Below are 16,123 nucleotides of genomic sequence, written 5' to 3' on the forward strand. Positions count from 1 at the left end.
TACTAAGTGCTAAAGGCATAGGGACATTGAAAGAGACAGTAGAAGACTCTCAGCCTTGGTGAAACCAACAATAAATAAGTCAGAAAATTAGAATGGGTGACTGCTGCTATAAGCAGGCAGTCTGAGAGAAGTCAGCTGAGTCCAGGAGTGGAAGGAACTTGCACAAAGAGCTGTAGGAGGAGGGAATTCCTGGTCAGAAGTGGGGAGGGCAAGGAGGAGTCGGGCATCTGAACCAAATGATGGAGACACTTCAGACAGAAACACAGAGAGGGTAGGCGACCTGAATTTTCCAGGGGGTGGGGTAGAGTCTGAAATTCTGCCTAATAGGGTTGAATTTTATCCCAAGGAAACAAAAGGATGCTGGTTTAGAAGGGCTGGAAGCCAGAGAACTGGGGCAATAAGAAATGACACCGTCAAGAGCACTGTGATCCAGACAAAAAGACACAGCCGTTTTTATTAGGGTAGTTGCCTTGGGTAGAGAGGGAACAGCTTTAAAGGGTGTTTTTGAAAGAATGAGTAGATCTTGGAATTGTTTAAATTTTGGAAAAGAAAAAAGGAGCTTCTGAAGGTGTTGTTTTAGCAGTATTTGAAGGTTAAGAAATAACGGACAGGAAAGGCTTCAATCCATAGGGTGTTTATCTTCCAGGTTCACCTGGCTGGTGATCTTTGCACACCAGTGAATGACAGGGTTAGCCTGTCAACTCTAAGTGGTGGGTTCTGGAGAAAATGGGGTTTCTGTGGACATCTGTGTTCTTTTGGGCTTTTGTTTTACTTTTGTGACACCCTGTCTATCTAGCTGAGTAGCAGAGGTTGGTATAGGAATGAAGGCTGTTCCTTCACAGAGTCACAGAGTCTCTTCTGGAGAAGTAGCAGGAACGCTTATCCTTTAGTTACGTATGGTTTACGATGAAACTCAAACTCACACTGGATCCTCTGTCATCCTTTGCTCCACACTGTGCTCAGACGTGTTCTCCCCATCTTAATAAAGCCCCATTGCAGGCTGCAAGGATGAATCCATGACTAAAGACAGTGGCAGTGTTATGACTTTAAATGCTTCAAGGGCAATTTAAGTAGTGATGTTGGTAAGGAGTGGGCAGAGATAATCAAAGTCCCCATCACTCCTATCAAAGTCAATCAAACTGCTAGAAGGCCATATACAGTTTCCTTTAATAACTGCTCAACAAGTATCTAACAGTTCTAGTGCTTAAAAACAATTCTCACCGCTAAGACTCTGGATGAAATAGGCTCATAGAGAGAAAACACAGCTCAGAGAGCTTACGAAAGAGCATTCAGGATGCGTCAGCTTCTACAGGGGTAACACTCATTTACAAGCATGGCTGTGTAGCCAGAGAGGCCTGGAGATAAATAAGCACAGAGACGAGGCTGTGATCTAGGTTTCAGTGGGCTTACCTGGGAGCCGTCGCTGTCTTCACATTTGAGCCTGCATTCACTGTTGAACTGGAAGCCATTACTGCATTGGTAGAGCCCATGGAATTTGGCTGGAGGTGGGTCACAAGTCACAGGCACACAAGTTCCCTCCTGCCAGCTTCCATCTTGGGTACACTGAGTCTTGAAAGCCCGTCTTCAGGAAACATGAAAGAAAAGTCATTCTGAGGATTACATGCTTCGAACGTGAACAGTACCAAGGAGCCTCACTTTGTCTTCCTGTTCATATCTCCTGCCTATCTATGGGATGCAGGAGGCATGCATGGTGGAGACCGTGACAGAAAACCACAATTTCTCACAATGTAGAGTTTTGGAGCCCAGAGCCAAGCAATACATCTACAACACAACCCATGTGCCCAAGCCTCAGGGATCATTACATACAAAACCAGGGGAGGAAACTCTGAAAAAGTCAAAAGAACAAGAAGTTTACTGTCATATTTTTGTCTCTAGAAATATCAGAGGAGCACCATGAAGTCTCATCAATATGGCCTAAACAAGGATGACACCAACAGACATGCTAACACGTAAACTGGAAACTTACGGGGGCTCATCCATAGGAAAAGAACCACAGGCAACTGAGGACGGCTAAAGCAGGGAAATAGTCTTGTTCATGTAAATAAATGGCAGAAATAGATATGGGTGTTTAATACTATGTTGACTGAGCAGGCCACACTTATATATTTAGGAATATATCTATGTATAGTGTGTGTGTGTGTGTGTGTGTGTGTGTGGTGTCAAGGAAAACAGATCATGAATTTGAAAAGAGCAAGAAGACATACATGGGAAGGTTTGGAGGAAAAGGAAAGGGAGAATGCTGTGATTATAGCATCATTTCAGCAACCACAACAATAATAAAGAATTCATTGAATAACATTGTCAAAGATAGGTTGTTTGTCAGGTGTGGTTTGGGACAACTCAATCCCCACCAATGCCCTGTATTCTCTTTTCCTTTGTGAGTGTTCTCATGGATTCCTATACAGGGCTGATGTGAACACCTGGTATTTCTTGAACAAGCCCTTTGCGCAAGGCATTTCTGGAAGTCCTTCTGTGTCATGACAACACTGTGTGGTAACTTACAATCTTCATATTGCCACTGAACATATAGGAGAGCAAAAAAAATGAACCACTGGTCTGAGATCATATATCCAGTCTGCAGAGGGGCTGTGACTTGAAGGTGACCATATGTGACCCATACCTACTCTTCTATGTCTTTTGCATGGGACAGAAGGGGATACTCTTGGTATAGTCTCCAGCACAGCCAGGAATGTTTCCTTTAAAAGAGGTATGTGGATCTGACTTTGCCTTCTTGGAGCCTATGAGGGTGTTCCCAGCACCACTTACTTCTTGGACTTCCGAGAAGAGCCAGGCACGTGGTATCCAGGCTTGCACTTGTACTTGCAGAAGGATCCCACCTTGTGCTTGTTTTCGCGACATCTGGCTGTCTGCAGGTCTGCGTGGGGAACTGGGGGTGGAGCGAGGCACATGAGCTCACACAGGGCCTCTGGGAAGGACCACAGTCCATCTTCCATACAGGTCAGAATGCTGTTGTTGCCTGGAAGACAGTCAGGCAGGGTTAGCAGAGCAATGAGTCCACCAACAGCTAAGATAACACATGAGCTCCCTGAATTTGAACCAACATGCCGTCCCCAGGGATTCCTGACTGGAATCCAATGCCTTCCTCTAAGAACTCAGCATCTCTGAAGAGCACTGGGCAGTTGCTACAAGCAAAGACATGGAAGCTAGACTCGGCCCATGTCTCCTGTGCGTTAAAATCCAAATCATTTGTGCCTCTTACACTGCACAGGAAAAAGCCCTTTCTGGTCCTTCCATCAGCCCCTTGCCCTGCAGATGTGTGTCCTCTCTGAAGACAGTGGTACTCATCCTAAATGGTGTTAGCCATGTTAACAGTGCTCTGTGTGATCCAGAGCCTGGACCCTGTATCTATCTTGGTTTCCCCAAGCCTGAAAATGACATCACCATGTTTTCAGGAGTCTTTCCTTTCTTTCTCTTTCTCTCTTCTCTCCCCTCTCTCTTTCTGCTTCTTTTTCAGACTCCAGCACTCAGAGAAGTTCTGCCAGAGAAGATGAAAGAGCAGCACTTTCTGCCCCGAGAAGCAGCCAGCTCTGACAGAGTACTTACTGCCTTCAGGATGCTCACCTAATGGGGGTTGGTACAGAAAAGTAAAAGCCAGAAGCTAGACTTTTCATTGCCAGTTCATGTATTATGGGGGCCCAGCCTTTCCTTCAGGTCTTGAGTTCACTCAAGACCATTGGAAGAGACCTGCAGTGGGTGTTTCACCACTCATCCTCCTCTGATTGGTTAATGCTGAGTGGTGTTGACAAGCAGTGCTCAAAGAACATGGGAGTCTCTAGATTTCAAGTGTAGTAGGGAGACCATGAGCACTAGGAAGGAAACTGATGCTTATTGAGCAGTTTGCAGGGTGCTTAGCATGCTAATTCCCACTTGTAAAAGAGAGGGCAGCTTGATCAAGCTCTTGTAGCTTGTCAATAGCAAAAAGTTCAAAACCAGGTTTGTCTCGCTATGGATACAGTCGTTTATACATTAAAGTGTTGTGTCTGTGTGTTCAGCAAAACTCTTATTTCGTACTGAGGATGGTCTTACCTTAATTTTTGTGTCTGTAGAAAAAGTGACTTTTCCTGCTTTTCCAATGCTCAGAAGGCTAAATATAGCAACACTTTCAAGAAGTGTCCATCACAGGACTTGTTCGCCCATTAGCCTGCAACCTTCCCTCCTCCCTCTCTGTTAACATCACACTTACACAAGGATGATGATAGGACCTATGTGAGATGCAAAGACACCTTCATCCGTTCAACTAATGATGGCAATGCCATGGTGTGCCAAGTACTTTATATGCTGGGGCAAAGCAATGCACAAAACAAGACAAAAATGACATGTACATGCTACTCATAATCTAATGTTATATAAAGGGGCATGACAAATTTTCGTAAAATAAAAATTAACTAGTATTCTTACACGTGATAGAAACTACTACATGAGATCAAATGAAGAAAGAGAAAAAGACAAGAGAACTACTTCACAATTTTGTGTACACGTTTCGGTGTCTCCTTTCATTGTTAGTTTCCTGTGATTCACCCCCTGGTCAGCATGATTCACCTAGATGACATGAAACATGTTTGCACAGCCCCACAGAAAATGCTAACTTGTAAGCTGTAGTACCACCATCCTGATATTTCTCACATCCCAGGGAAAGAGAGAGGGATAAAAGGTGAGTCACTGAGTTTTCATCAAAGCCAAGAGACTTCCAGAAAACCAGAGACAGGAAACTTCCCTGCATTGTTTTGGGGTTAGGGGTTAGGATTGATAGTTTTTGGGAATGCCAGATGTATCAGCAGTTCGGTAAGAATGAGAGCTTTAGCAATGTCCTTTAGCATTGAGTTCATGATCCTGGAGAAGCTAAGCAATAAGGTGAACCCAAAGAAAAACATAGATAGATTCACCTGGAAATTGGAAACAAACAAGATTGCCTGACAAAACTGGGAGCATGGGAGTGTGAAGAAAAGGGAGGATAGAAGGGAAAGAGGACAGGAAAAGAAAAGACTTCAGGAGAACTTGAGGGAATGGGATAGCTGAGATGGAGGAAGGACAGAGACGAGAGCAAGGAAAGAGATATCTTGATTGAGGAAGACATTATAGGGTTAGCAGAAACCTGACTCTAAAGAAATTCACAGGAATCCACAAGGATGATCCCAGCTAAGACTCTAAGCAATAGAAGAGAGGGGGACTGATCTTGACTTGCCCTGTAGTCAGACTGATGAATATCTTAAATATTGCCATAGATCCTCCATCCAGCAACTGATGGAAACACACGCAGAGACCCACATCAGAGTACAGTACTGAGCTCCCAAAGTCCAGTTAAGAATGGAAGGAATGAGAATATGAGCAAAGATGTCAAGACCATGATGGGTTCACCCACTGAAACAGTTTACCTGAGCTAATAGGAGCTCACCAGCTCCAGCAGGAATTACAAGCATAGGACCAAACTAGTCCCTCTGAATGTGATTGACCGTTGAATTGCTGGGGCAGACTAAGGGGCCACTGGCAGTGGCACCAGAATTTATCCCTACTACTTGTATTGGCTTTTTGGGAACTGGTTCTCTTTAGATGTATACCTTGCTTAGCCTAGATATAGTAGGGAGGGCTTTGGACCTTCCACAAAGCAATGTACCTTACCCTCTCTGAGGATTGGATGAGGGTGGGGTGAGAGGGTGTGTGGAGGGAATGGGAGGAGGGGAGGTAGTGGGAACTTGGATTTAAAAATATAATAAATTAAAAAAGAAATCAATAATGTTTCAGGAAAGTAAAAAAAATAAAGAAAAAAGAATGGGAGCTTTAGAAGATACAGGTGTATCTTGGCGTCCTTTCCAAATTACTCAAAAGTTTTGCAATATCCATAGTTAAAGTGTTGGTGCTTTTATCAGTGTTGGGACTACACCAGCTGCAAATGCTATAAACTGTAAACAGGGAGGCATAGTTCTTTGTTGTGAGATGTTGTAAGGATTGCAGAGCCTCAATAAATAGGAAAAGGTCAAACTAAAAACATACATTGTAGGAGAGAATACCTAGAGAGTACCTAGAGAGTACATAGCGAGTACATAGTAAGTACATAGAGAGTACATAGCAAGTACATAGAGAGTACCTAGAGAGTACATAGTGAGTACATAGCGAGTACAATCAGAGATAAAGAATATGCAGAGTAGAGCAGAACTATCATTCGGGAACGTGAATGTGTCTTCCTCCCTCACCCCCAGACAAAGGAATCCATGGGGTCAGGGATTCCAGTCCCTAGCTATGACCACTGCCTGCATCTACCAAGTGGTGCTGAGGAAGGCGGCCATATGCACTCTGGCAAATACACTCTTTGTCCTTGACAATGGCCCATAGACTCAGAAGGATGGTTAATATACTGAGGTTTTTAACTTCTGGTCACAAACATGTGTTAACCATGTGCACAAAAACCAAGGTGTGTTGGAATCAACATCCAACCAATAATTGCTCATGGACCTATAGACCATTTAGAGTTTTGACCACTCAGAAATGTTCTACTCTAGAGAGTAGAGAATACGCTCTCATTGTTTCCCTTGCTAACTGCTTTAGAAGAAACTCTTATCGCCTTGTCAATACCATGTCTTCCTTCTTCATTTCTCCCAAGCTACGGTTTTTGGCCAACATGACTTATGTCACAGAATGAAGGCTGGCCTTTCTAGCAGAGGGTGAGAATGTATATATTAGACACCAAGAGCTCATGAGTTGTGGTACTCTGCAATTACATTTGTTCATCTTCTTAATTTCTTTAGATTCTTGTTTTATTTTGTACGTATGAGTGTTCTGCCTCCAAGTATGTATCTGTATGATGTGTATGCCTAGTGCCCACAGAGGTCAGAAGAGGGTGTTAGATCCTCTGTAACTAGAGTTTCAGATGGTTGTGAACCACTATGTTGAGAATATAATCTGGATCACCTACATGGGCAGGAGGGATTCTTAACTGAGCTACTGTTCATCTTTTAACATTTTTTAAAATTATTTCTTTTAGTTTTTGAGGTTATTATATAATAACATCATTTACCTCCCTCCTTTCCTCTCCACAGTACCACACAAACTTTCCTTACTCTTTTTTAAATTAATGACCTATTTCCCGTTAATTACTGTTACATACTTTTATGTATATATGTATGTTCTTTTAAAGTCTGAAAAATAAATCTGGCTTAGCCTGTCTCCAGATGTGTGTAAGGATATTTTCCTCTCTATTAAGTATTAAAGAAACTGTAAACATTTAGTCATGATAGGAGAGTGATGCTCACTGTGATTAGCTTACTTAAAAGATCACTCAGCAGGCAAGTCCCTTTGAGAATGCTTTCAAGAAAAAAAATAGGTTTGTGTGTCCTATTACTGTACTGTAAGGTACAGAGGATGACTGAGGTTAATCATTCTGTGCTGTACATTTCAAAAAAATGAGAAGATTTTGAATGACCTCACAAGTAAATGTTTAAAGTAATAGGTAGATCAGTTACCCTAACTTGATCAGGGAACAGTTTACATGTATATCCAAACATCATATTGTCTCCCCCAAATTTTTGAATCCATAGTGCATGCATGAAAAAATTAAGCATCGGAATTTTCATAGAATATTATCAGGAAGCAGAGTGTCAGATCTTCAGTCTGTTTTGGTTCGGTTTTGTCTTCTTTCCTCTGTTTGCCACATTGTGTGGTCACTGATACCATCCTAAGACTAGAACCTGCATTGGGCTCACTCTTTATTCCAAAAGCCTAGTACTCTGCCCAGTACATAGCAGTCCCTCAGTTTCCACTTGTTGCATGACTGAAGAATCATGACTTTATTTATGATCTTGAATGAGTGGTTTAGCTCCCCTGATCCTAAGCAAAAGTTACTTCTGAATTCTTAGCAAACTTGAGCATTTTAAGGTGAACGGTACTGATCACTCATACTCTGCTGAGAATAAAATTTCAGTTAGTTGGACTAGAATAAAGACAAGCAAGTCTTCAAAATCTGCATTAGCCTAAAGCTAGGACTCTTAGGATTACAAAGATATTCACTTTCATTATTCTTGGTAAGGAATAGACAGTAACAGAAGTTACCAAAGAAGGGATAAAATGAAAAGACAAATAGGAGAGAACCAAGTGGGGCAGGAATTGTGGGCACAAAGAACTTTAGACTGATTTCTCAAAAGTAACACATGGGAATTTCTGTCAGGAATGTATGGAGCTTTAGAAAGTTGGGAAGAAGGTGAAATGTTAGCAAAGGTATCTAAAGAAACAACTAGTCCTCTAATGGGTAGTTCTAGGCTACTGGGATTCCCAGACAACCCATCAGACTCCTCATCCACTGGAGCTCCTACCCATGAACATGGTCAAAGAAATCCTACGAAGCTGCATTCAGTGATGCACTGATGGAGTCAGTGGAGTATCTAGGAATGAAGGATCAGCTACACAGTGGGAAACTACCCCTTCCAGCTCCTCCCCTCACATGAAGATCTTTACCAAGGTAGCTCATTTTTTCTTTCCAAATAGTAAATACAGAGGAAAAAGAATGTCTTAGAGACCGGGCGGTGGTGGCGCATGCCTTTAATCCCAGCACTCGGGAGGCAGAGACAGGCGGATCTCTGTGAGTTCGAGGCCAGCCTGGTCTACAAGAGCTAGTTCCAGGATAGGAACCAAAAGCTACGGAAAAACCCTGTCTCAAAAAATCCACAAAAAAAAAAAAAAAAAAAAAAAAAATGTCTTCGAAAGCAGTTGTTTTCCGGGATCATTGGCAGAGAATCCCTCTTCAGGAGAAAAGTAAAGGAATCTGGAGCATTGTTTGCTACTGCGCAAACAGATGGAGAGAGGCAAAGGCAGGCACAGGAAGACCACTCCACCGGTAAACAAGGCAGTTTTATGTCACCGTGCCACACTTCATGTTCACTGCAACACCCAAGAAATCAGAAAGTGTCCCACAGAATGGTCTGTCTTTGTGACCTCACTGAGTTTTATAAACTCACATGAAAATCTAAGATGGAAAAGGTCCCAGAGATAGAAGTAGAAAGCAGAGCGTCTGTAGAAATATTGTAGCATGAGGATGTGCTACCTTTAGAAGCTGTATTCCTTAGTTAATAGTAAATGGACCTGTCTATTGTACTTGAGTGAGTTAGACTTTGCTAGGTAATGAAAGCATTGAACTTAATCCATTAATTCAGTATTTATGGTCTTCATCTTAATGTCGTCCTTCCTGAATTTGAGAGCACTTTCCCGGCCTTGCAGTTTTATAAACATGACCTTTGCTTACAGAGTTTATTTGAGGAACACTAACAATAACAGTAATGAAAATCTTGGCAGAATTTATTTTAAGACCTCTAACTCTCTTGTTCTTTTGTATAGATCTTGAAGAGAAGCCTGGATTAAAACAATATTTCAGGATATTTAAGAAAATAAATCACATGAGGTAGAGGAACAAGGGGGATGGTGCCACTTGTGTGGGATGAAACTCTTTAGGGGTGCAGTTACGGGATTGTGCCTAGATGGCTGTGCTCTTCTGAAGACAATACTCGTGCCTGAGAACTGTAGAGGCTAGGATACGACTTCGTAGTTGCTAGCTACATGGATTATAAAGGCAAGGACAAGGACAGAAATGGGGGAGGGGTCACCCACTGCTGAGATGCTGAGGGAAAAAGGAGTCTTCAGCAAGCGCTTTCTCCAGTGCAGGTATCTTATGAACGCCAGTTTGTGTCTCTAACAGTTCTTTGTCAGTGAGCACTCCTGAGCTTATTGTTTAAGTAAGACTGTGGCAGATCACAGGAGCAACACTGATTAGCTAAGTCAGAGAGCTGGTAAAGAACAAAGCTAGTTGAATCTGGACTTTCTTATTTTTGTTTTTTTATTGCATCTCATTTATTTATCATTGCTTATTTGTATGTGTATATGTGTGGGGGTATGGATGTCATCATATGAAAGTTATCCAATGAGCTGTCTTGCTAGATCCAACCTGGAACTTTCTGATTCTATGGCTTCTCCCTCCCCCCCCCTTAAAACATAGTTTAAATAAAAATAAAATAAGAAGTAAAGAAAGAAAACAAAGCAAATGAAATAAAATAATGGAGGAAAAGTTATGCTGATTACTTCTTGAGGAAGGTGAAGTGGGATAGCATCAAGAAGCTCAAAGAGGAAATGGGACGATCATCCAGTCCTTGCTGCCAGCAGGTCCACATGGAATCAGACGAGCGATGTGTGTATAGAATGGTGCTGACAACAAAGCTACAGGGACTGGCTGCTGGTCCCCACCGGCCTGTGCAAAATGTCAAGATGTTTCCCTGAATTCTCCAGAGATGGGCAAAATGAGAATCAACAACTGCCCAAATGAGTCTTCTCCTGAAGCCACCTTTCTATAGCAATGTCTGTCTCCTTCATCCATAGGCAAGTGAAAATGGCAGAAAGATTTGCTTGAGAATTTGCCATGCTGAGACCTTTAATAATCAATCCTAATTTATTTGCCTCTTTTCCCAGGAGCCTTTGATTAAGAATGGTATGATTTTCTAGTCATTAATACATCCTACATCCTATTGGCAGATAGAGCCATGTAGCTGGCTCGGATTGCTTAGATTCTAACATTAGTTTTCAACCTGTGGGCCATGACACCCTTGGGGGTTGCCTAAGAACGTGGGAAAGCAAGGATATTTACATTACAATTCATAACAGTAGCAAAATTGCAGTTATGAAGTAGCAACGAGAACAATGATATGGTTCGGGTCGCCACAACAGGAGGGACTATATTAAAGGGTCACAACATTGGGAAGGTTGAGAACCACTGGCCTTAGAAGCTGGAAAGCTGCCACTTTCCACTGGTTTCCTTCCCTCTTTTCTGTGATCTTAATCTTTACAGTAGCTCAAATGAAAGGGGATCAAGGGGATCCATATTGGAAAGGAAGAAGTTAAGCTTTCATTATTTGCAGATGATATGATAGTATACATAACCGACCCCAAAAACTCTACCAAAGAACTCCTACAGCTGATAAACACCTTTGGTAATGTGGCAGGATACAAAATCAACTCCAAAAAATCAGTTGCCTTCCTATACACTAAGGATAAGGAAGCAGAGAGGGAAATCAGAGAAGCATCACCTTTCACGATAGCCACAAATAGCATAAAATACCTTGGGGTAACTCTGACCAAGGAAGTGAAAGATCTATTTGGCAAGAACTTTAAGTCTTTGAAGAAAGAAATTGAAGAGGATACCAGAAAATGGAAGGACCTCCCTTGCTCTTGGATTGGGAGGATCAACATAGTAAAAATGGCAATTCTACCAAAAGCAATCTATAGATTCAACGCAATCCCCATCAAAATCCCATCAAAATTCTTCACAGATCTGGAGAAGACAATAATCAACTTTATATGGAAAAACAAAAAACCCAGGATAGCCAAAACAATCTTATACAATAAAGGATCGTCTGGAGGCATTACCATCCCTGACTTCAAACTCTATTACAGAGCTACAGTACTGAAAACGGCTTGGTACTGGCATAAAAACAGAGAAGTCGACCAATGGAATAGAATAGAAGACCCTGACTTTAGCCCACAAACCTATGAACACCTGATTTTCGATAAAGGAGCTAAAAGTATACAATGGAAAAAAGAGAGCATCTTCAACAAATTGTGCTGGCAAAATTGGAAGTCAATCTGTAGAAGAATGAAAATAGATCCATATATATCACCATGCACAAAACTCAAGTCCAAATGGATTAAAGACCTCAATATCAGTCCAAACACACTGAATCTGATAGAAGAGAAAGTGGGAAGTACTCTACAACACATGGGCACAGGAGAACACTTCCTACGTACAACCCCAGCAGCACAAACACTAAGGACATCATTGAATAAATGGGACCTCCTGAGACTGAGAAGCTTCTGTAAAGCAAAGGACACTGTCACTAAGACAGAAAGGCAACCCACTGACTGGGAGAAGATCTTCACCAACCCCGCAACTGACAAAGGTCTGATATCCAAAATATACAAAGAACTCAAGAAATTAGACCGTAAAAGGTTAATCAATCCAATTATAAAATGGGGCACTGAGCTGAACAGAGACTTTTCAACAGAAGAAGTTCAAATGGCCAAAAGTCACTTAAGATCATGCTCAACTTCCTTAGCAATCAGGGAAATGCAAATCAAGACAACATTAAGATACCATCTTACACCAGTCAGAATGGCTAAAATCAAAAACACCAATGATAGCCTCTGCTGGAGAGGTTGTGGAGAAAGGGGCACTCTCATCCATTGTTGGTGGGAATGCAAACTTGTGCAACCACTTTGGAAAGCAGTGTGGTGGTTTCTCAGGAAAGTCGGGTTCAACCTACCTTTTGACCCAGCAATACCACTATTGGGAATATACCCAAGAGATGCCCAAACATACAACAAAAGTATATGCTCAACTATGTTCATAGCAGCATTGTTTGTAATTGCCAGAACCTGGAAACAACCTAGATGTCCTTCAATGGAAGAATGGATGAAGAAAGTATGGAATATATACATATTAGAGTACTACTCAGCAGTAAAAAACAATGACTTCTTGAATTTTGCATACAAATGGACGGAAATTGAAAACACTATCCTGAGTGAGGTAAGCCAGACCCAAAAAGAGGAACATGGGATGTACTCACTCATATTTGGTTTCTAGCCATAAATAAAGGACATTGAGACTATAATTCGTGACTCTAGAGAAGCTAAATAAGAAGGTGAACCCAAAGAAAAACATATAAGCATCCCCCTGAATATTAACCTTCATCAGGCGATGAAAGAAGACAGAGACAGAGACCAACATTGGAGCACTGGACTGAAGTCTCACGATCCAAAGGAGGAGCAGAAGGAGAGTGAGCACGAGCAAGGAACTCAGGACGGCGAGGGGTGCACCCACACACTGAGGCAATGGGGATGATCTATCGGGAACTCACCAAGGCCAGCTGGCCGGGGACTGAAAAAGCATGGGACAAAACCGGTCTCGCTGAACATAATGGACAATGAGGACTACTGAGAACTGAAGAACAATGGCAATGGGTTCTTGATCCTATTGCATGTAATGGCTTTGTGGGAGCCCAGGTAGTTTGGATGCTCACCTTAATAGACCTGGATGGAGGTGGGTGGTCCTTGGACCTCCCACAGGGCAGAGAAACCTGCTTACTCTTTGGGCTGAGGAGGAAGGAAGACTTGATTGGGGGAGGGGGAGGGAATGGGAGGTGGTGGCGGGGAAGAGGCAGAAATCTTTAATAATTAAATTAATTAATTAATAAAAAATAAATAAATTAAAAAAAAAAAGAAAAGTCTCCACTCTTCTTATTCAAATCTTCTTTGACAGAAAAGAAGGAGGAACTAGCTTCTGTAGCCCAAATGCACTTGCTGTCTTTTTTGAGGAGCACTTTACAATTAAAGTTGGCTCTTTCATTCTCATAGCATTTCTTCACAGCATTCATCCACCCAGACAATGCATTTTATTTTTTTTATTTTTTTTATTAATTTATTTAATTATTAAAGATTTCTGCCTCTTCCCCTCCACCACCTCCCATTCCCTCCCTCTCCCCCAATCAAGTCTTCCTTCCTCCTCAGCCCAAAGAGCAAGCAGGTTTCTCTGCCCTGTGGGAGGTCCAAGGACCACCCACCTCCATCCAGGTCTATTAAGGTGAGCATTTTAAGTTTTAGTACATGTCATTTTCTGAGCTTCTGACCATAGCCATTGCTTCCAAAGGGCACAAGTTCATCTAAGCTTTGAAAGTCAATTTTATATAAGTTTTGGGGGTCAATGTCCCCTTGAAAAACTGGTGAGACTCATGATACTCATCAATCATCCAAGTACCCAAAACTCAGCCACACACAATAGTTTATCTGCTCTTCAGACTATTCAGGGACATAGGGGCAATGTCCCCACAGTTGACAGGCACACTTTGTGGCACAGTGGACTAGAAGAAAGGCCTGTATGATCAAGCAAGTTATTGTTAGAATTTAAGAATAAAACATCATTTCTTCAAAAAAAAAAAAAACGACAGAAATATAGAACCCTTCTATATCTGAAATCAGACAAAATTGCTGCTACTGAGCTCTGTGGAAGTTCTTCCTTTCCTTGGTGTACTTTGGTCCTCAGTATGTCCAGTTATTCTGGGTGGGCTGTGAGGCCTCTTTTTAAAGCTTCCATTTCCAGAAATTCACTATGAGCCTCCAGACAGGTTCTTGCCCATGTCTAAAGTGTGACCGCTTCTTCAACCTCCCAGATGCCCTTTTCTTCACCACCGTATTCCTATTGCTTAGTTGAGGAGATGCTGAGAGCTTACTGGCCACATCTACTTTTCTCCAGACTCAGGCTCTCTGTGTAAAGAGCAGAACTGACATCGGGCAGAAACAGACCCGGGGTACAATGTGGTTGCCATCACTAATATAGCAACCTTGGGTTATTTTTTTAAATTCTAATAATTGTTTGGATTTTCCTTTGGGTAATTCAAAGACTAATAATAATAATACCTCATGAAGGTTACTGGTTCTTAATCATACACAGTAAGCCAGATATAGCCATTCTAAATAGAATTATCTTTACTGCCCTGCCCCACCCCTATCATTTTTTTCTGAAAGATTTACAAAATCTTGAGTGAGTATTAACTTCCATTTTATACACACATAAATTTCTATATTTTTAAATTTCTGGCTGCATGGCAAGCCAGTTTACATGACGACAAATGGTAAAAAGAAGCCAGGAAGCCACACACCTCTGAGCACCTCTTGGTGTCTGAAAACCAGAGGGAGGTTTGAAAACAGCCACTAGGCTTTTCAGAGATGATGAAGGCCAGACTTGGATAAAGAGATCAGAATACCTTTCAACTGGGCAGGGTGGCGACACTGAAAGGAGCATCTTCTACCAAAAGTGGTGCCTTCTGGGCAGGAGAAGGAGGCAGCGTAGACGTGGTGGTGATCTGGGACCCCGCAGTCCACTGGCTCACATGCCACCTGCTTGTTCCATTTGCCCTCCGTACACGTCACTGTGATGCTCGGTCCTACCTGAGAAGCAGAGAAATATACAATGAAGGACAGCAGGCATGTTCTTGTATATGAGGACATGCACTTCTCCACAGGTGACAGGTCAGACTCTTGTCTAGCAACGAGAAATCATATTCTCAGTGTTGAACTTGAACTCATTTTTAATAACTCAACAACTTCTTGGACTGGATATGTTAATCCTCATTTAATGATGCAGAAATGAAAGCCTAGAACCATTATATGACTGCCTCGGGTTACCTACTAAGAGAAAAGCTAAGTGTGACTTGAACTCAAATATGTTCAGAACTATAATCTATAATGTCTTCCAGATAGATCATCAAATTCATTTTTATGAGAATCTGGAGATTCAGAGACCTCACAAGGTGTGATTTCTGTTACAGAGCATACTCTAACACATGTTCAATAGAAGCACGCCAAGGGCTGGTCCTGATATCTTCTCTTGAAGGGATTTACACAGAGGTAGCTAAAGTACTTGGTATTAAGTTAGGGAGTGCCTTTGGGTGTGGGAAACCTGATGTCTCTGCATGAGAAGGTCCTCTTTCTTGAATTCTGCCAGTTAAAATGAATGGACTGGACCCAAGGATTGCATCATGTGTTACTGCCTATTATGAGATTTAGGGGCTCCAGTAAAAAAAAAAAAAGATTTTTGAATAATCAAGAAGAAAATTGATTCAAAAACAAATTTAAGAACACTGAAAGGTTTATCTGATTTCAACTGAACTAGGAAATGGCAGGGCTGTGTAGGTGGAAGGGTGAGGTGAGGCTGCAGAGCCAAGAGAAGGTCTGTCATTGGCAGCCCAGAGTCTTCCATTCAAGGAGAAGACAGCCAAATCCCTGGGGGTTGAGAGTGCCAAATGTTGACTTGGGCTTTTTAAAAGCAAAGGACATTTTCCCCTCTTAAGTACACATCAAAGGGAACAGAGGTCTCTCACTGCCAAGGCAACCTAATTGTTTCCATAGGAGTTCAGACCTGCCATGTCTGACACACAGAAGTAGGTGTCTAAGTCAAGCCAGCCCAGAAGCTCTACACGAATAGGCATTCCCAGCAATGAAGAAAGTGCCCCTGTGTGCTAGCAGCAAGAGGATGCAGTCTACTGGTGGGGACATGGGGAAC

The 16,123-nt window shown here is 42.1% G+C and overlaps 1 protein-coding gene across 1 annotated transcript in view; it reads right to left on the reverse strand.

Moving 5' to 3' along the window:
* Pappa (pappalysin 1) overlaps positions 1-16,123 on the reverse strand; it is a 231,453-nt gene that overhangs the window by 34,952 nt on the left and 180,378 nt on the right. Inside the window, exons 15-17 of the mRNA XM_057784762.1 lie at positions 14,826-15,009; positions 2,788-2,998; positions 1,411-1,582 (exon numbers count right to left, since the gene is read on the reverse strand). Coding sequence (XP_057640745.1) covers positions 1,411-1,582; positions 2,788-2,998; positions 14,826-15,009 — 567 coding nt within the window. The remainder of the gene's footprint in view (positions 1-1,410; positions 1,583-2,787; positions 2,999-14,825; positions 15,010-16,123) is intronic.

Source organism: Chionomys nivalis, chromosome 11 (genome assembly GCF_950005125.1).
Source record: "Chionomys nivalis chromosome 11, mChiNiv1.1, whole genome shotgun sequence".
Taxonomy (NCBI): domain Eukaryota; kingdom Metazoa; phylum Chordata; class Mammalia; order Rodentia; family Cricetidae; genus Chionomys; species Chionomys nivalis.